The sequence below is a fragment of the Lepisma saccharinum genome, chromosome 10 (genome assembly GCF_977018435.1).
Source record: "Lepisma saccharinum chromosome 10, izLepSacc3.1, whole genome shotgun sequence".
Classification (NCBI taxonomy): Eukaryota; Metazoa; Arthropoda; class Insecta; order Zygentoma; family Lepismatidae; genus Lepisma; species Lepisma saccharinum.
The window spans coordinates 16,967,759-16,988,988 of record NC_139238.1 but is presented as its reverse complement, the minus strand read 5'-3'; the positions used below and the strand labels follow the sequence as shown (position 1 = coordinate 16,988,988).

Sequence of the window (21,230 nt, the reverse complement as noted above, 5' to 3'; positions counted from 1 at the left end):
TACCTGTGTGGAATCGTCTCTGCCAGTGCTACCGCAACGAGATCTGTTGCCTTTGAAACACAGTAGACTTCGACATTGCCTGGTTCCTCCCAGCATGGAGATGTTAATGCATTTTTCGCTTAAAATTTCTACGTAGTACATTTCCTGTGTGTGCCTGATTTTCAATAATTAACATCTCTACGCTGGGAGGAACCAGGCAATGTCGAAGTCTACTGTATTTCAAAGGCAACAGATCCCGTTGCGGTAGCATTGGCAGAGAAGATTCCACGCAGGTAAAACAGCGACAGCGAAAAATCAGGCGAGGCCAGGCCCGCTCAGTAGCTCAGTGGTTAGAGCAATGGCACAGTATATCAGAAACCCGTGTTCGAGTCCAGGTCGAACCTGCATTTTTCGCTGAAAATTCTATGTTGGTATATATTGTTGAAAATCAATTCTCAGATGTTTTCAGCAAATTAACAATATTTTTTAAAATAATGTAATTGCTTTTATTTGGATACATGCTGACATAAATTTATTAACCCAGTGATAGCGTACATGATTAGTTTAGTGCAGAAAACCTGGTGTAAATACCTCTTACGGTTTTCATGATATACATTTTCAAAGTTTGGGTTGTGCGACTTTTGAAACACACTGTAGCATGCACAATAGCTAGTACATAGTTTCCTGGCGCCTAGCTTTGAAGAAAATTTTTCGAGCACTGAACATACCCATACAAGTTCAAATATATGCACTATGATGGTTGGTTTCAACTAATAGCATTTTATTTTCATTTAAAGAATAAATTTCATATGTGAGTCTAAACTTTCTGCTGCTAGTGTAAAAAAAAAATGAAAGAATTTACTAAAGCTCTTGCCATGAAAACAGTCCAGTCAAGGTCGGAGCTTCTCCTTGCAACCCCTAGCCTTCCAGGGTTGCTACACTTCTTCTAAGCTGTTCAGTCCACACTTCGCACTTTGTATGTATGCAGTTGATTGCATCTTCGCTGGTGTATTCTGTACGGATTATTTGATTGTGCATTCCTTATGAATGACATTGAGGAGCAGTGTTCTACGTGCAGTATAATAGCAGATGGAAGTGAGAGTGGTGTACAGCTGGCAGCCGACGAGAAGAGCGCTGGCAGAAGAGGTGTGACGTACTGCCAGGCGACTCCACTCTTTCGCGTGGGGGAGGTGCTCTTCCGCCAGAACTCTTGTCGTCAGCTTGACAATGACCCACCAAGAAGAAAACAAGACTTCCTTCTCCCCGACCACCCCCAACCACCCCTAAATTCTGCAAATGAACCTGACCCTCCCTTTCCCTCTGTGCCCCGTCTCCCTTCATTCAGCGATCTTCTCGTCGGCTGCCGGCTGTACTTGCCTGGCAAATGCACCGCCGCCCTGGAGAAAGAGTTTTGGAAGTGTGTATTATTAAAACAGTGAAGAATGGAGGAGAAAGTGTCATGGCATGGGGATGTTTTGGTAACAATATGGTTGGTGATTTAGTGAAGAGCGCAAGGAACACTGGAACAGAAACAGTATCATTGTATTCTTTCACGCAATGCTGTACCATCCAGGACAAGATTAATTGGTCGAGGATTTGATTTACAACAGGATAATGATCCTAAACACACATCAAAATTGTGTAACCAATATGTTGCAGGAAAGGAAGCCGAAGGAACATTGCAGTCAATCATTTAGCCTTCCCAATCACCTGATTTGTCACCAATTGAGCTATTGTGGGAGCAACTTGACAGGAAGGCAAAAGCAAGGACCCCAAGCTCTGTGGATGAGCTGTGGCAGTGTCTACTGGAAGCCTGGGAAGGTATGAAAACAGAGACATTAGAAAAACTTGCAGCAAGAATGCCATGCATATGTAAAGCTGTCATCAAATCAAGGGGAGGACACATTGACGAACAGGTACTGTGATGAAATTGCATTTTTTTTTGTGTGTGTGAAAAATTGGTGTCTTCTATACAGTGTTATAATACCCAGGGCTCAAAAAATCCCGGTCGCTATGGCGACTAAAAATTTCAGCCTGGTGACTGTGACCTTATGCTGCCATATGTACAAAATTTTGATCATTCTAAGTTTAAATTGCAGTACAGCATAAGTTAGCAAATGATTTTTTTTAAAAAAATCAAATTTGTAAACATTCCAGAGTGTCAGTAATCATTTCTTACTCTTTGTCCCCAACATGCCATTTCCTGTTTTCTCAAATGATTTAGCGATGTTTTGAATACCATGATACTCAGCTTCTTATACAGAGTGTTTCAAAAGTTGCACACTCCAAAATTTGAAAATGTATATCATGAAAACCGTAAGAGATATTTACACCGGGTTTTTTGCATTATAAAGTCTCATCCATTGAGATATTTTTCAATGCTTAAAATTATCAGCTTTCTCCATACAGAAAATTTAGATAAATTAATAACTGGCAAAAGGCAGCATTAATTTTTTTCCAGAAATGAACTTTTGAATGAGAAAAATACGTAAGAAATTATCGAAGGATCATAATTAGATGTCTGATCCCATGTCAATCTGTAATTTGCGACCAAAATTGGTCATGTGCAACATTTGCTGGGTTTTTTATTGGCGATTTTATGGGTTGAGTGAAAAAGTGCCATTTTTGGGACATATCTGGCAATGCTAGCAGGTCGAAATATTGTCAAGAGACGCACGCCACATGTACCTAAGTATTGACTATACATTTACGTGAAAAATCATAAACCAAGATTTTGTGCCGAAATTGGACTCTTGAGAGAATCCTAGTCTGCCTCTGGTTACACCAAATTCTCTTCGCTCACATTCGAAGCTACTACGCCTCTTCTTTAAATTGATTCAGCATGGCGTATTCTTTGGAGCAACATGTGTGCATTGCTGAAGAGTATTTTACTACTCATTCTTACACTCATGTGCAAGAGGTTGTCCAAGAAAAATCCCCTGCTTCTCCTGTACCTCACAAAGCAACTGTTTTAAAACCAGCCAAACACCAACATATGATCCCACAAATTGTTTAAGAGTTGGTATTATTATTGAAGATTAGGCACACACAGAAGATATACTATGTAGAAATTTTCAGTGAAAAATGCAGGCTCGACCAGGACTCGAACCTGGGTTTCTGGCATACCGTACGATTTCTCTAACCACTAAGCTACTGAGCCGGCCTGGCCTGATTTCTCGCTGTCGCTGTTTTACCTGTGTGGAATCGTCTCTGCCAGTGCTACCGCAACGAGATCTGTTGCCTTTGAAACACAGTAGACTTCGACATTGCCTGGTTCCTCCCAGCATGGAGATGTTAATGCATTTTTCGCTTAAAATTTCTACGTAGTACATTTCCTGTGTGTGCCTGATTTTCAATAATTAACATCTCTACGCTGGGAGGAACCAGGCAATGTCGAAGTCTACTGTATTTCAAAGGCAACAGATCCCGTTGCGGTAGCATTGGCAGAGAAGATTCCACGCAGGTAAAACAGCGACAGCGAAAAATCAGGCGAGGCCAGGCCCGCTCAGTAGCTCAGTGGTTAGAGCAATGGCACAGTATATCAGAAACCCGTGTTCGAGTCCAGGTCGAACCTGCATTTTTCGCTGAAAATTCTATGTTGGTATATATTGTTGAAAATCAATTCTCAGATGTTTTCAGCAAATTAACAATATTTTTTAAAATAATGTAATTGCTTTTATTTGGATACATGCTGACATAAATTTATTAACCCAGTGATAGCGTACATGATTAGTTTAGTGCAGAAAACCTGGTGTAAATACCTCTTACGGTTTTCATGATATACATTTTCAAAGTTTGGGTTGTGCGACTTTTGAAACACACTGTAGCATGCACAATAGCTAGTACATAGTTTCCTGGCGCCTAGCTTTGAAGAAAATTTTTCGAGCACTGAACATACCCATACAAGTTCAAATATATGCACTATGATGGTTGGTTTCAACTAATAGCATTTTATTTTCATTTAAAGAATAAATTTCATATGTGAGTCTAAACTTTCTGCTGCTAGTGTAAAAAAAAAATGAAAGAATTTACTAAAGCTCTTGCCATGAAAACAGTCCAGTCAAGGTCGGAGCTTCTCCTTGCAACCCCTAGCCTTCCAGGGTTGCTACACTTCTTCTAAGCTGTTCAGTCCACACTTCGCACTTTGTATGTATGCAGTTGATTGCATCTTCGCTGGTGTATTCTGTACGGATTATTTGATTGTGCATTCCTTATGAATGACATTGAGGAGCAGTGTTCTACGTGCAGTATAATAGCAGATGGAAGTGAGAGTGGTGTACAGCTGGCAGCCGACAAGAAGAGCGCTGGCAGAAGAGGTGTGACGTACTGCCAGGCGACTCCACTCTTTCGCGTGGGGGAGGTGCTCTTCCGCCAGAACTCTTGTCGTCAGCTTGACAATGACCCACCAAGAAGAAAACAAGACTTCCTTCTCCCCGACCACCCCCAACCACCCCTAAATTCTGCAAATGAACCTGACCCTCCCTTTCCCTCTGTGCCCCGTCTCCCTTCATTCAGCGATCTTCTCGTCGGCTGCCGGCTGTACTTGCCTGGCAAATGGACATTAAAAAAACAAAGTAAAAAAAAAAAAAAATTGGAAACGTTTACAAGATTTCTGGAAACATTGCATATAAAGGAGAAGCAAGGAAGAACACCAACTTTGCACAACTACAAAAACTTACGGTGGAAGCCTGTAGGATTTCTGAAAAGTCAGTACAACGTATCAGCAGTACTTAACCTGAGGCTCGAGGTGGGAACGGTATCTTTGGGTCATCACTTTCTTGAAGTGTAAACATAATATAGTATGATATTGGCCTTCCTTGAACAAGCCCTGTTCATTTAAAATTAAAAAAAAACATGTGTTTGTTGGATGTAGTATGATCTTGCAAAAATATGACACCGTCTCGGTGGCACAATTCAATAAGTGGTTGAATCCTGCCTCTCATCACTGAAGTTCACTGGTTACAGTCCTGGCCTTGTGTTCTTTGTGAATGTACATTAATCAGTGCCATTCAATCATTCATCCTCATCATCGTGATTGGTCAAAGGTGGCAGTAAATCTGTGCTAAATAACACAAATACACAAAAAATAAGCCAACTGCTATAGTAGAATTCACTTTCAATTGCATATTTTTTCATGGAAACATTAACATACATACATGTTTCTTCCATCCTTTTTTTTTATTTTCAACATCACCCCCCTTAATTTGATTCCGCATTCCCCCCAGCACCCCTAGATGATTAATCCTGGAGCCACCACTGGGTAAATCCATGTCAAGTGGTCCAGGATATGAGTAACTCGTTGCTCGACAATTTTTTAAAAAATCTAATTTTCTCTGTGCAGTTACTGTACCATGTTGTTAGTTGAAAACAGTCATTATTTTAATTTTAGTGGCTGTAGGTTTCGAGTGGCTGCCATATTTGTTTTCAAAGATCCGCCATTTGGTTACCAAATCTGAAATATCTCAGCCCCTAATTATCCTATCGATGTGGAACAAATACCAAAACGATCAGCAGACTGTAAGCTACTAGACTGTGTATTAGCCATTGTTATATATGAATTATGAAAGGGTGAAATTTACGTTTGAAAAAGTAGGTCATTGATGCTAAAAGTCCTGAGTTTAGCAGATAATATTTGCACGAAGGGAAATGGCCAGGAAGTTGAGCTTTACTGGATAAAGAGCTCTGATATACACTGCTCAAAAGAATTAGGGGATAATGTGAGTTTAGACTTTGCATGGACAGCCAGACGATAGATAGGTATGAAACCAAGAATGCCAGTCAATGGGAGTCTAACACATGCCAAACAGGCAAGGCAAGGACCACTTGTGGAACATGAAGGCAAAATTAGTGTCAACAGCAACATGTTACATGGGAGTCACCAACGATGGACTCTGAGAGAGCAATGTCGCCGCATGGAAATGGACCTCTAATATGGTGTGTGGTGTCCAGCAATGATAAAACTGTTGCGCATCGCTGTGGCATAGAGAGAATCAGGTTATCCAACAGGTCTTGGAGGATTCTGTGCCACTTCTCGATGAGGACCTGTTCAAAGCTCCTGAGAAGTCCGGGGAGGTGTTTACAGACTTGCAATATGTTGCTCTAGTGAGTCCCACGCATGCTCGATAGGATTCAAGTCAGGCGAGCACGCTGGCCAGTCCGTCCGCTCGATACCTACCTCGTCAAGCAAGGTGTCCACCAGCTGTGCCCGATGAGGTTGAGCATTATCGACCATAAAAAGGAATGTGTCCCCTACCGCTGCAGCGTAAGGTACAACTATGGGTCGCAAGATCTCATCACGGTATCGCATTGCTGTCAGCGATCCATTCCGGACACTGTAGAGGTCTGTACGAAGACCGATACTGATGCTGGCCCACACAAGAACTCCACCACCACCAAACGCATGTTGTTCTAGCACAAATTGTGGATTGTTGCGTGTTCCTCTTTCCCGCCACACAAACAGTCGTCAATTATTGAGATACGTGCTGAACCACATCAGAGAAATCAACAGGGCGATCAACAAGGCAGTTTCACTTCAGCAGAGACCAAGCATGGACAACAGTGTGACCCTTAGAAGGGCCGATCCTTCACAGCCAAGAGAAGTCGAATATGAGGACGAGGCCCTTACAAGGACCGATACTGCCCTCTACCAGTAGCAACACAGGACAGGAAAGCCCTACTGTTAACAGTTTTACCATTCATAGGACACTCCTTAGGGAGGTTAAGCAGAATTCTAGCCTGGCACGGGTGAAGACCATTCACAGACCGCCACTGAAAACCAAGGCCCTACTCCGGTCTGCCAAAGATGGCCTGGAACTCCGTATTCCAGGAGTTTACCGAATACACTGTGAATGTGGGACACCATACATAGGCCAAACGGGATGCACCAGTGAGCAGCGGCGGAATGAACATCAACGTAATATCAGATTATTCCAACCGGAAAAGTCAGGACTTGCAGAAACAGCATTACCGAGGTACACAGAATTTTATTTGCCGAACACCAAATTAATAGCCAAATGTGCCGGTTACTGGGACCGACGGGTAAAGGAAGCCATAGCCATTTCAAGGGAAAGCACCAATCTCAACAGAGACGTGGGACTCCAGCTCAGTCACGCCTGGAACCCACTCCTCTGTAAAAACAAGACACCAGCCAATGACAACACCAGGATCCAGAAAGAGCCAATAGGAAGACAGAATCCAAACTCTGCCACATTATAGTCATGTATATTAACCTACACTGATCTCCATTTTAACATTCCCTGAAGATGAAAGCAATGTATGCCCTCGAAACGTTGGAAGCTAACTTCAATTTAACTTGGCTGCTAACTCGAGAACACTTGTTCGAATCACGTTGCCAGGAAAGCTACAATTCCTACTTTTGTTTCTTATTGGCAACACTGTTGGTGGGTGACATTGACTGGACTGTTTTCATTGCAAGAGCTTTAAAATTTATTTATAAACTAATTAGATATATTGAAGCATACCTCTCTCTACATGGGCTAAGTATAGTGGACCTTCAGCACACACTTCGTTTCTGCCATGCAACGTCTCTACAGCAACCTGAGCTTCACTGATGCTTTGAAACACAACAAAGCAGTAAGACTTATTTGGCAGCATTACAATATTATCTATTGTTCCAAAAGGTTGGAAGACATTTATAACATCTTCTTGTTGAAGGCCTGTAAGCAAGCCTACATTGCACAACATCACATTCTGCAAACAAAACAAGAGAATAATAATTAGTGCTCATATTCAAGCTGCATTGTCATATATGCTCATACTTTGCAAAAAAAATATTACTGAAATTAGTGATCTAAGGTCGGAACTCTTTATTGAAAGTCATACTCAGTCCAGTGGCCACTGCCACCAACTACCCTAGCACTTGTTGCATTAAGCAATGCATACTGGATTGTTTGTTGATTATAAGAGGTGCATCAGCACTGAGGATATTTGCTCCTTTCCCTTAACACAGGGGCATGAGCCCTTTTGGAAAAAACAGGGTAGCCTACTTTAAAAGAAGTGAATTGAAAGAACAAATATTTCAGATCAAATTAAAACAGTGAAAAACTGAAATCAGCACCCCAGTGGGGTCAACAAAAATCCATATGAAAACATTCAAAAACTAAAACTCATTGATAAAAGATAAGGATGTAATGGCACTAGCTACAAGGATGGACAAAAGGCACGAAGAGCCTCAAGCCCAGTGGTGTATGTAAGGGGGGTTACGGGGTTTAACCCCCCCCCCTTGAGCATTTAATATATTATGGAAAATACTGTGGAAAAATCTGCACAGTCAAACATCTGCAACAATAGTAATAATAATAAGTATTTGAATTATTATTCCCATGCAGCATGGAAAAAAGAACACCACACATGCGTCTTTAAGAGTGAATGCCTTGAAAATAAACACAAATTCTTCAAAATAAAATATGAGGGCAACTAAGATTTTAAATTGAAAAAAAGATGTTTCATATCTTGGCTACAACAATGTTCAACGAACATGCATTTTTTTATTCTGCTATCTGTGCATAAAATGGACTTGAAAGATCAATTCAAACTCAAAACCTTTAAACGCAAAAATAAACTTAGTGGAACTAAGCAACATGTATAGAGTGACTGTGAATTATACATCGTGCCTCTTCATCATCCTGGGCGAGTTCCATACTTTGAAATTTATTTTAATATAATTACTTGTTCTCATGGATTTTCTTCACACTTAAAATTTCTTACATATCATATACAAATAACCACTAACGAGAGAATTATTTTGCCAAAAAAGTTGACATGCTCCTAGAATTTGTTAAAAATCAAATGACTAGAAAGTAATTTCGTTATATTCATAAATATACTTATGTAGATCTCTACTATTTAATAGTAGTAGTGGTATTAGTAGAAACAGTAGCAGCAATAGTTTTAATAGTAGTAGTACTTAAACTATAATAAACACTGGTAATGTGAATTTGGAATTTTACCGTTACACTACTGTTCAAGCCTGTAGTTCCAGGCTTGAGAAGAGGCTGACCCAAGTTCCATTTGTTTTATTTTATTGTGATTTCATCATGCTACGAATGCAATTTTAACATGGTTCAATTTCGATTTACATCTATTAACACATACTGCAGAAGCTTAGCGATTACTTGAGATTTTGTTCAAAATATGTTTTTGTAGTTAGGTTAGGCAGGTCAGGTTTGGTTCTCTTAGCATTAAAATAAAGTCCCTAAATGCATTTGGAGCGAATAAAGAATACAGAGAATGTCTCCAATTTCGTTAATTTTTTGTATACTATCTACATTTGGCCTTCTAATCACGAATCTGTTGTTAAAATGCAGGGGTCACGTGTGGAAATAGGGAAAAAGCCGATATAAGTGGATTTTTTTTTCTTAAAGCTCTTGCATTGTTTTAGGTACAAAAATTTAACTAAGCTTGCCTAACCTAACCTTACCGGAAATGGTTTGTGGTGCTACCCATGCATAATGTAAAATTTCTACATGTGACCCCCGCATTTTAACAACAGATTCGTGATTAAAAGGCCAAAATTAGTTAGTATATCAAAAATTAACAAAATTGGAGACATTCTCTATAAGTGTTAACAACATGACAATATACAATAATGAAAATTATCTTACCGTATGAAGGTAAAAATACTGTCACACAGTAAATTTCTCATATCGGACAAATGGCTGAAATTTGCTAGTTCATTTAATTTGAATATTCGTACTTACGTATTCTGCATTGAGAAACATTGCAGAAGGTGGCATTTTGCTTATTTCACGGAAATAAGCTCTATTTGCGACATATCTAGTAAGTATTCTTAGTTTCTTTTTGCCTTCGGTAACATGCAAAATGGCGGTCACAGTTTCACTACCGTACTCGGCATGCAGTTTCCACCCCACTGCACCCAAAAATACCTACGTAGCCCCGCGAACTATTTCCGGTAAGGTTAGGTCACGTATAGGTTACAATAGTTAAAAATTGGTTTCGAAAAAAATATGCGTACCCGACGAACCATTGACACATAGCCCCACGAACCATTGCCACATAGCCCCACAAACCATTTGCGGAAACATACCTTCTTCAGTTACAAAAACACGTGTTTGGAAACACTGACCGGGATTACGTCATCACACACAGGCTACATCCACTTGGAAGTAAATGGATACAAGAGCTTTCGTGCATCGGTCACACATTTATATCGAAAAATAGATGATTCACTGGCAAAATTCAATGAACGATGCGAGAAAACACTTCCCCGAACTTCCACAAGTATAAAGAAACTGCATTCGGTAAGTAATTTCTCCTGTAAATTTGAAGAAATCTGTTTGTCCGATACGAGAAATTTACCCTGTCACACTGAAATGTTCACAATAATACGAAAGTGGCATGAACAGAAGTATGTATGTTACAATTTGTATTATTACAGGATGAGTTACTGTTTTACATCAGAATCAATATAGCTTATATATAACAGTACTAATTTACTATAGTGCAAACAGATTTCTTCATTTTTACAGCAGAAACTACTTACCGTGATAAGTTCCTGTACAATTGTCTAACATTGGGAAGGTGTTTTGTGTGATATGGGAATGTATCATAGCGGAAATTCATGTTCTTCGTTGAAAATTCATGCTCCGACGGAGAACAGCCTTTGGAGCGCACACCTTCGTACATCATCACGCGTCGTGATTGTGTTTTGTTTATGTTCATTGGGTATCCAGTGTTTCGAACTGTCTGTGTTTGCAACGGAAGTTAGAAACATGATGTGTCGTGGATGCGTGGTGAAATTCGTACCGGGTGTGGAAGATCCAGTGGATTTTTGAATTTAATTGAACACGGGATCGTGAAGAAAAGAAAGGAATGTCCAAAATGTGGCAGTGAATGTAAGCTACTCGTTAGAAGGAATGGACTGTGGGTATATGCATATTGCCTAATATGACGTGTCGTGGATGTCTGGTGAAATTCAGGTAAGTTTTCCATATCCTGGAAACTGATTTCTTCAAATTTACAAGTTTGGGGCTCATTTGGGGGCAGGTGACTCCGGCCAATTTCTAACATGCCTCTATAGAGAAAGCCGGGTAGCCGGAGTGGAGTGGAGGCGGGGCCACAGTAGGTCAATTATCCCAGGGGCGGAGCCAGTTTTTTTAAAAAAAAATACATCAGATGAGCTTTGTTCACGGGTATTTCTTTGGTTCCAAAGGTTGAAACACTGCATAACAAATGAAAATCGACAAAAGACAATCACGACGCACGATTATGTAGGAAGGTGTATGTGCCATATTGTGTCTGAGGCAAGCGAGAAGACTACGAGAAAGAAGTACTCTTAATATGAAAAATTGCAATTACTTTCATCAAAAAAACGTCAATACATCTTAAGGAATGTTCCGCGAAGCAGATAGGTAAGTACAAATGTCAAAAATTGACAAAACGAAGAAATTATAGGTGTTTGAACTATAGTGAATTCTTACCTATATAACAGATAAATTATTGTTGTTAAGGCGCGGATGTCTTTTGAAAGAGTAGGTTATAGACAGCTTGTGGTAATGATTAGATAAGCCGAAGACAGATTTCTTCAAATTTACAGGAGAAAAGACGAGAAAGTACTTACGAAATTGCATTCTTGTGGACTTTCTGAAGCCGGGGAAATATTTTTTCGAATCCTGCAACTTATTTGGCCTGTAAATAAGGTATTTTTCGTCATTACATGCATCTCCGTTGCAGGATAGCTCGTGCCACCATTGCCGTCGACTACGTGAATCAAATGTTCCGTGCGTTCGGTTATGTAACTCCCGGTTTTATTTTTCTAAATTTTCCTGACCTAACCTTCTGTGAATGGTTTTTGGAACAATTCAAAACGTTTTGTGAACAGATTGTGCGGCATTTATAGATGACAATACTGCATATAGGCTGACTACAGACAACGTGAGTCAAGATTTGGCCGCTGAATTAGCAATGACAAATGAAGAATTATAATGTTAAAAATAACGTGTTTTTCATGGAAAAAAAAGTGATCCCCAGGTTGAAAAATGTTCTGCTATGCATATGAGGTAAGTAGAAATTATTTTTATTTGAAAAAAAAAACGAGTTGAATGTGTCTCCGACTTATCTAACTGGTACCCAGCTTGGTTATTTGAAGTGCAAGTATGCTGGTACATGCTAGAACTGTTGAAAGAAATAAACATTAATATAATATTATAAGGTAGAACAAATATTGGAAAATTAAAATAAAATCTAATATCTTTCTGCCAGAGACCTTTGAAGGTGATTCCGAAAAGTTTATCCCAGTATCTCTTCTTAACATATGTTCAGATCTTCTCTTCTTTTTAAAAGCTTTCTTCGCAAGCCTCTTATCCAAAGTTTCTATTTCAGGTGACAAGCTGGCCATGGTACAAAAAAAAAAAAAAAAAAACTACGACGACTAGCCCACTTGAACAGCCTACTACAACTCGCATATTTTACACATCATATCATAAAGGACAATTATTTTCACCTAGCTATGAATATTACGTTGAATATATTAATTACGATTGTGAGGTTTGTCCAGTTTCCACCATTAATATATTAAATCTTGCACTATGTAATGTGCAGACCCAAAAAGTACATTCTCTGCATGCAGAAGCAGAACATTGCGATTTCCCTCAAGGAATATAGAGGTACTTTCATCGGGGACAACTTACAAAAGAATTTGTGCTGCGGTACGGGAGGGTCATTCAATTAATCCTAGATCGCATCTAAGGGTCAAGAGTCGGCCATTACGCCAGTGATCCCGAGCTTCTCGGGAAGACTTCGTTCGATGATTGTATGTGTGTATCACAAAATTAAATCGGCGAAATTAAGCAAATTCCTAATCCTGACCAAGATATGACCTATGATATGACCTAACTATTCTATGATATGACCATATGCCACAGACTAAAACTTGCTCAACTGTTGAGTTAGCAAACCGTCTTGTTTGATGTTGCTGGTTTTGTGGAAGAGCATCACACTAAAAGGAGACAAAGGACCTACAACTTTATTTTAACGGGCGAAACGTTATAATTGAAACATTTTATGTATTTATAAAATGTATCCCTTCGCAGATTGCAAACAATTAGTTACTAAAAATTAGAATCATATTATAAAATATTAGGTCAATTAATTTTTCTTCACTATTTCATTAATAGTATTTCAGTTGATTGTTCAGTATCGGTTGAGCGAATGGATGCAAGATGGCAGGAATTACTTTAAGTTCGGATATTTGGAAGACTTGGGAACGAAAAGGAAAAGATGAATTGTAAGTAGAAGCGTGTTGTTACTCATAAAACGAATTTAAAACTCTTGCTGTTTTGCTTGATAGTAAAGATGATGCCAGGAGAAAATTGTATATACTCATAGTTGGCCTCCTACATTGTGTCCATTTTGGATTTTATTTTTTTTGTAAAAAAGAGAAAATGGAAACAGGTGTTTAATAAATTTTCATTCCCAACACTTCGTGTTATTTTGCGACTATTGAATACCTGCTAAAATTCCTGAGCTGATATATGAAGTAGTTTTAAAGAAAACTACGTAATTCACTACCATGAAACTTCTGTTCTTGACGGACGTACAGACCGTTCTTGACGGACGTACAGACCATTGCCAAGTCCCTGTAGATTGTTAAGGCGGCTTTACAGAGAGGCAAGTGAAGGCACCTAATCTCGCACATTCAGTCCAGGCTGCTTTAAACCAAAGCTACTCGGAGCAATAAGTAGCACGCTACCGTTTGCCTGCGACAAGTTGCCAGGTTTCTTTGGCTTGCCAAGAAAGGCGGTAACACTGTTGATCACGTTCAACTAATAGGTGGAGTGGCCCAGTAACTCAGATTGATGGCTTAAAATATTAATAATATCTTTGTTCGCTGTGAGAGGTTAGACATAAGTTCTATCAAACAACCAATACATTACAGGATTCTTAAATTTCTAATAGGTTTAATTTAAAAATATTTCGTACTAAATTATACTTTTTAAATACAGCAGGTTGCTGTTTATTCATAGTGTAATTTGTAAAATACTTATACATAGTATGACCCAAGTTCCTTTTGTTTTATTGCGATTTCATCATGCTACGAATGCAATTTTCTGTTAACATATACTGCGGAGTTTTAGCGATTACTTAAGGTTTTGTTCAAAATATGCTTTCGTGGTTAGGTTAGGTTAGGCAGGTTAGGTTTAGCATTAAAATAAAGTCCCTAAATGCATTCTACTAAGGTTCTGATTTACTTCTACATTCATTCCCACACTTCTAAGATATTTACTCTCTCTTGTCGACTGAGAATATCTTGTCCATGACAAGTGCGTAACGTAATTTTCAAGTTGTTTTTTTTCAACATAAATAACTTTGGTATAATTTAACAATACAGGGAATTTATCCAATTTGTTTGAAATTTGGGTACTAATTTACTATCCTTCGGACACATTTATTTATTTTTACAGAAGAAACTACTTACCGTAATTAGTTCCTGTAGCATTGTCGAACATCAGGAAGGTGTTTTGTGTGATTTGGGAATGTTTCAGAGCTGAAATTCCTGTTGTTCATTGAAAATTAATTCTCCGACGGAGATAGCGTTTGGCACGTACATCTGTGTATACCATGAAGTTCGTACACCTTCATACACCGTCGTGACGACTATCATGACGTGTCGTGATTGTGTTTTGTTGATATCCAGTGTTTCGAACTGCCTGCGTTTGCGACGAGAGTTAGAACTGTGGATCGAGGGTTTGGAGAATGACGTGTGGTGGGTGTGTTGTAAAGTTTGTGCCGGGTGTGGACAAACCATTGTCGCTAGCCCCACGAACCATTGGCGCGTGGATAGGTTAGTAGGGCCACGCAAAGGTTTCAATAGTTAAAAAGATAGCCCCACGAACCATTGGCGCTAGCCCAACGAACCATTGGCGCGTGGATAGGTTAGTAGGGCCACGCAAAGGTTTCAATAGTGAAAAAGATAGCCCCACGAACCATTGGCGCTAGCCCCACGAACCATTGGTGCTAGCCCCACGAACCATTGGCGCTAGCCCCACGAACCATTGGCACGTGGATAGGTTAGTAGGGCCACGCAAAGGTTTCAATAGTGAAAAAGATAGCCTCACGAACCATTGGCGCTAGCCCCACGAACCATTGGCGCATGGATAGGTTAGTAGGGCCACGCAAAGGTTTCAATAGTGAAAAAGATAGCCCCACGAACCATTGGCGCTAGCCCCACGAACCATTGGCGCGTGGATAGGTTAGTAGGGCCACGCAAAGGTTTCAATAGTGAAAAAGATAGCCCCACGAACCATTGGCGCTAGCCCCACAAACCATTGGCGTTAGCCCCACGAACCATTGGCGCGTGGATAGGTTAGTAGGGCCACGCAAAGGTTTCAATAGTGAAAAAGATAGCCCCACGAACCATTGGCACGTGGATAGGTTAGTAGGGCCACGCAAAGGTTTCAATAGTGAAAAAGATAGCCCCACGAACCATTGGCGCTAGCCCCACGAACCATTGGCACGTGGATAGGTTAGTAGGGCCACGCAAAGGTTTCAATAGTGAAAAAGATAGCCCCACGAACCATTGGCGCTAGCCCCACAAACCATTGGCGCTAGCCCCACGAACCATTGGCGCGTGGATAGGTTAGTAGGGCCACGCAAAGGTTTCAATAGTGAAAAAGATAGCCCCACGAACCATTGGTGCTAGCCCCACGAACCATTGGCGCGTGGATAGGTTAGTAGGGCCACGCAAAGGTTTCAATAGTGAAAAAGATAGCCCCACGAACCATTGGCGCGTGGATAGGTTAGTAGGGCCACGCAAAGGTTTCAATAGTTAAAAATTGGTTTCGAAAAAAATATTCGTAAATAGATCTGATTAAGTTTGTCGACGGGCATTTCTTGGGATCCGAAGGTTGAAACACTGCATAACAATTGAAAATCGAGAAAAAACAAGGCCGATGCGTCATTCCTACGCGTTATTATTTACGAAGGTGTCCGCGCCATGTTGTGTGTGAGGCAAACGGAAAGGTAGGAGGAAGAGGTAGTCGTAATGTGAAAAATTGCTCTTACTTTCATCAAAACAATGTCAATACACGTTCAGGAATGTTCCGCGAAGCAGATACGTAAGTTCGAATGTCAAAAATTTGGCAAAAGAGAAGCCGGACGTGCAATTATGTGGGAAGGTGTACTCGCGATATTGTGTCTCAGGCAAGGAAAAACACCTACCAGAAAGACGTTCTGGTAATGTGAAAAATTGCAATTAATTTCATCAAAACAACGTTAATACACCTTCAGGAATGTTCCGCGAAGCAGATACGTAAGTATCAATGTCAAAAATTGACGAATCCAAAAAAATAGAGGTGTCCGAAGGATAGTAAATTTTTACCGAAATTTGGGCCTCGTAATCTCGAATCTGCACTTAAAATTTGGTGCTCACATATAAATTTGGGGGCAGGTGAATCTGGCCAGTTTCTAACATGCCTTTAACAGGGACTCTATAGAGAAAGCTGGGGAGCCGGAACGGAGGCGGGGTCACGTTAGCGGTTGAGGGCGGTAGATCAATTACCCCAGGGGCGGAGCCTGGAATGGGTGGGAAATTTGGAAATCAAGGGTGCAGAAATAAGAACTTACTTTAGATTATTTTGCTATTTCCATGTGTGAGCGCCAAATTTTAACTGCAGATTCGTGATTAGAGGGCCAAAATTAGTGAGTGTGCCGAATTTCAAACAAAATGGAGAAATTCCCGGTATTGTAAAATCGCTCCACCACCTGCATGCAGACAGCATTGCAAACTCATAGAAGTAAAATAATCCACACGAAAATCCAGCGTTTTTACAGGATTCGTTACGTAAGGTAAAGCAATGGCCAATTTGTAGTATGGGATACGCTGCTGCAAATGACGTCTCACTTTAAACCCAATGCTCTTTCTTTTTTTACTTATTGCTTCACCTTTATGGTTAACTCTTTGCACCAGTAATCATTTCCCATAAATTTGGCTTCTTTCTTGCATGTGAATTGAATATATTTTACTTGCATTTTTTTAAGCAAAGTGATATAACATGGTAATGTATATTTCTAAGGATGATATAGATAGGAGTGTATTTGAAATTTGTTTGTAGATTTTATGTAAATTGTATCTTATGTAAATAAAATATATAATGGGCATAAACAGCCTTATGCATTACTGTAAGTCCAATAAATATATTGATGATGATGATCAAAACAAGACAAAGAAAGTTCGTAAATTTATTGCGGTTGGAAACTTTGACAAGCATCCTAATAACGATTTTTGTTCCGCCAAATATAGTGCACTTCGTAAAATAACTTGGTGACATGGCAAGGCAAGATAAGTGTGAATATTTTTTAGTAATATGCATTGTAATTTTCAATGAGCTTAGAGATTTGTGTACATAACATTGGTTATTTTCTAAAAATAATCATGTGAACAACAAGGAAATAGTGCAACTTTGTAATATTGCCTGACTTATCCTTAGAAAAATAACATGCCGAGTTCAGTGCGTGCGGGAAGGTCTCAGTGTTCTCCGAGCTTGTTTTCAAAACACCAGCAAGGAGAGCCTTTGAAAAGGGGTGAGAAACAGATTCTACTCAATATTTATGTAACGTTCTGTCAGTGGTATCCTGAGAAACCAGTAAATGAAGTGGTTAAGTTGGTATCCCAGTGCAGTGGTGTGTGAGTGTCTGCAGTTTTAAGGGTTATGAAAGAGAGAATGACCTGGAGAGTAACAATGTATGCGGCTGCATATTCGTCTGATGTTTTGAGAGCGGGTTCTCACATTCAGAGGCTCTTATATAAAATGAATAGGTGCGGCGAACTATGAGTGTAACAGCAGATGTTTGTGGTCGTGAATCAGCTGACGCGGAGTGATACATCAAATCTGTGATACCGTTTGTTTACAGAAGGTCTCAGAGTTGGTGATTTACACTTTAGATTACTACTTCCACCTAGGAAACATTTCGTGTGTGATGCAAATTATATTTACTTGTCATTTATTTACTTTTGGTATAATTTTTATTTCTCATGTAAAAAAAATACTTCGAATCGCATTACTTACTTGGGAAGATTAAGGTTAGATGATTCAAGCTTGATTCTAGCAGTAAGGGATTTCATTCGGCCAGTTATATTAATGGCATTAGCATAACTATGAGATTATTATTGGAGGTGGAGCAGGGGGCATCCAAGTCAATAGGTTGTTATGTACAATTATTTATGTATATGTGAAGTGAGAAATTCCAATATCCAGTGAGGATTTTCTGGGGGAGGTAGGTGGGTTGTAAGTTACGAGAGTCCAGACACTTTCTACACTAGGGTTTCCCAATAGGAAAAGCTGACATCATGCCCAAGGAGCTGGTATGGCAACACTGTTTCAATATGGTGTTTGCCAGCTGAAAGTTATGACAATCGTAGTCTGGTTATAACATATTTTTGTACCCCCTTCCCCGGTAGTCTGCTGATTGTTGGATACACTAAAGTATGTACCTCCTCAGGGAATTGCAACCCTGAAAGCTGATCACATAGCAACAGCATTAAGTATTACACCATCCAGCAAGAGTAGAATCAAACTGTTGGACAAATATTTTAGAACAGATTATGTTAACAGAAAGGTTAAATAGTTTTTGATTCAGTCAACTGTACCCTGTCTCATATATCTCTGGAGCAAGGCCACGCATAGCATCAGAGAAGGGGAGGAAATCGAGTGGGCAGAGTGAAGCAGTACATGCTGTTGCAAAGGCTGGTAACTGCAGTCGCTTATCCCTTCTCCACGCAATCCAGTTCCCTCTCATGTGTTCATTGGCTGAGCAGTCTTATGTCACTACTTGCGCAGAGACTTTTTTTGTTTGCCTGCTCCAGAGATAGGTGGGACAGGGTATAAAGCAATACATTTTAAAATATACATTTTTAAACATAACCTGAAAAAACCCAATATACCCAGTTTTGCTCAGTTCTTTTTGGGTTTTATCTGGAAAAAAACCAGGCAAAATGCCAACCCTGACTGAAAAACCCTATACCGTGAACTACAGGCATAACTACGTATATATAGTTATGCCTGTTGTTGCTGTGTTACTGTTCAGCCAGTGGTGAGCACTTACATAACCTAGTTTTAGACATAATTTTTCACACATCAATACTTTCTGCAATTTTAGAAAAATGAAAATTTGTTTTTCAATCTCAAGACTTTTTCCCTATCCTGAACACAACTTGTATACATTATTGCAGACTTGGAACTCTGATCTTATTGAGCTGGCTTTGTGTACAAGTACAGTAAGTGGTTGGTTGACTTTTGATCTTGTCACCGAAGTTCATGGGTATGTTTTTTTTTTTGCGAGTTCCTCTTCAATTTCATCTAAATCCTCAATGTCAAAATTAACAAAATGTGCTAAATGACAGTATTTCATGAGTATGTTGTTGATAACTTATTTTTACTTTCTAGCCTGAAGTCTTGCAAGCAATATATAAAGAATGAAGACAACACAAGCCCAATTTTTAAGGAGCAAGGTGAGTTACTATTATGTGTATTTATCATATATTGATCTATAATTTTGTGTGTTTTTCTTTATCTTTCGTAAGTTTTTTTTTTCTCTACACACACACACACACACACACACACACAGCAACTTTCTAAAATCATATTCACTGAAATACTGAGAATTTTCTTCTGGTTGCATGATCTGGCTGCAAGGCTTTGTTCCATATGACACAGAATTGATAGAATTGTTTGTCATTAAGCAATCTTAAATTGTAATTGACTGCATTATACTAATATACAGCAATAAAGAATTTTGGTCACAGCCTTCTTCTCATAAATTAATGCAAAAGCTAAGAGTAAAATTACACTTCAGTCCCGCAGAATAAACTTGAGACAAATGGCTGCGGGCTGCTGGCACTGCTGCAGGAGTACCAACCTACAGTGAACGCTTGACTCTCACGCGAATCACGGGCAATCAGCTGACAACGGGAGATGGGAGATTTGAAAAATTATTACATTGTGTAACGGAAATATCACTGTATTAAGAGGACATGCTAAGAAAACTATAAGTATTCTATCTTACGCAATAAATGGATAAATAGTTTATTCTTTACCTTTAATCCATAATTTGAAAACACCGAGGCTTTATGCACTGCCGCTTTGCTTGCTTCACCAGTCACTGCACGTGAGTCCTTTCAACAGTTGGTAACATTTCGTGTGCCCGAACATTAGAGTTTCCGTTAACCTGTTACAGTGTTAAGTCCCCTGCTCTAGCCAATTCAAGCGTAGTTGCATCACTCACAGTGGCCATTTCTCTCAAGTTAATTCTGCGGGACTATAAATTAGGTTATGTTACCAACTGACTGTACAAGTACAGTTTTCCATTAACCATTTCTTTCAATATTTATAAAAATTAGTGAACATAGTAACTAGTAAACATATATAGAAGCTCCTGTGCTACTGTACATTTGCATATGACACGTTATGTGTATAGGTATTGTCAGGAGAAGAAATGTGTTGTTTTTTTATATAGAATCATTCAAACACCCTAAAATTCCTGTAATTGATAGGATGCTTAAGTTGTGGGAATTTCAGCACGTTTCTCTCTTGAATACATCCCTAACAATGGCAGTTTTCTTCTAAGTGACTAAGTGAAAATAATGTTCCCACTATTGAAAAAAAGCCTGGTTCAGATGTGCATGATGTGACCAATATCAGTGAATTCCTGGTAGGAGCCACCTTAATCACATGTAGTCCCACTTGTGTACTAAATTTTTATAACAGCACTTTGGGACTGTGTTCTAGATTCACAACTAACAAATATTCACTTTCTTTCTATTGTACATAGGTTTATAAATTAATAGGGAACCATTGAGATTAAGAACACTGTATCAATGTCAATATTTCAAAAGTTGTTGATTTCGATTCACCTTTGTTTGATAGGAGGTTTAATTTAAAATATCTTGTGTTAAAGAAATATGACTGAGTTTGTATCGGATTATTTAAAGTGAAATAATACCTTAGTAAGTTAACTTTTGCTCTTTTAAATTGCAATGTAAGTTGTATAACGGAAACCCAGTTTAGCGCTGAGGACTTGAAATTCAGTTTTTAAATTGTATAACATCTGCTCATCCTTGGTGTTCTGTATGAACTATATATTCAGTGTGATGTACATTTGCAAGAAATTTTCCCCTACTGGCCTCAATTTCTAATTTGAAACACATGTAAAAAGTGAATACGTACTTGTTATTTGTGAGTGTAAAAGACAGTCACAACTTGCCAGAACATTTTATT

General features: G+C 39.3%; 2 protein-coding genes across 8 annotated transcripts in view; one reads left to right on the top strand and one right to left on the bottom strand.

Moving 5' to 3' along the window:
* Positions 1-12,568, bottom strand: part of LOC145994232 (tRNA (carboxymethyluridine(34)-5-O)-methyltransferase alkbh8) — a 35,741-nt gene extending 23,173 nt beyond the window's left edge. Inside the window, exons 1-2 of one of the 2 annotated variants that reach the window (XM_083130330.1) lie at positions 12,461-12,568; positions 7,461-7,689 (exon numbers count right to left, since the gene is read on the bottom strand). In XM_083130330.1, the coding sequence (XP_082986456.1) occupies positions 7,461-7,683 (223 nt within the window). In that variant the 5' untranslated portion in view covers positions 7,684-7,689; positions 12,461-12,568. Of the gene's footprint in view, positions 1-7,460; positions 7,690-12,223; positions 12,356-12,460 lie in introns of those variants that run through there. The other variant, XM_083130329.1, reaches the window with a different exon arrangement.
* Positions 12,569-12,945: 377 nt separating this feature from the next.
* tho2 (THO complex subunit 2-like protein) overlaps positions 12,946-21,230 on the top strand; it is a 128,132-nt gene continuing 119,847 nt past the window's right edge. For all 6 annotated transcript variants that reach the window (XR_014442289.1, XM_083129603.1, XM_083129607.1 and 3 more), the window contains exons 1-2: positions 12,946-13,243; positions 19,401-19,465. Coding sequence is in view for 5 of the 6 variants with exons in the window: in XM_083129603.1 (XP_082985729.1) it covers positions 13,179-13,243; positions 19,401-19,465 (130 nt within the window). In the remaining variant the exon portion in view is untranslated. The remainder of the gene's footprint in view (positions 13,244-19,400; positions 19,466-21,230) is intronic.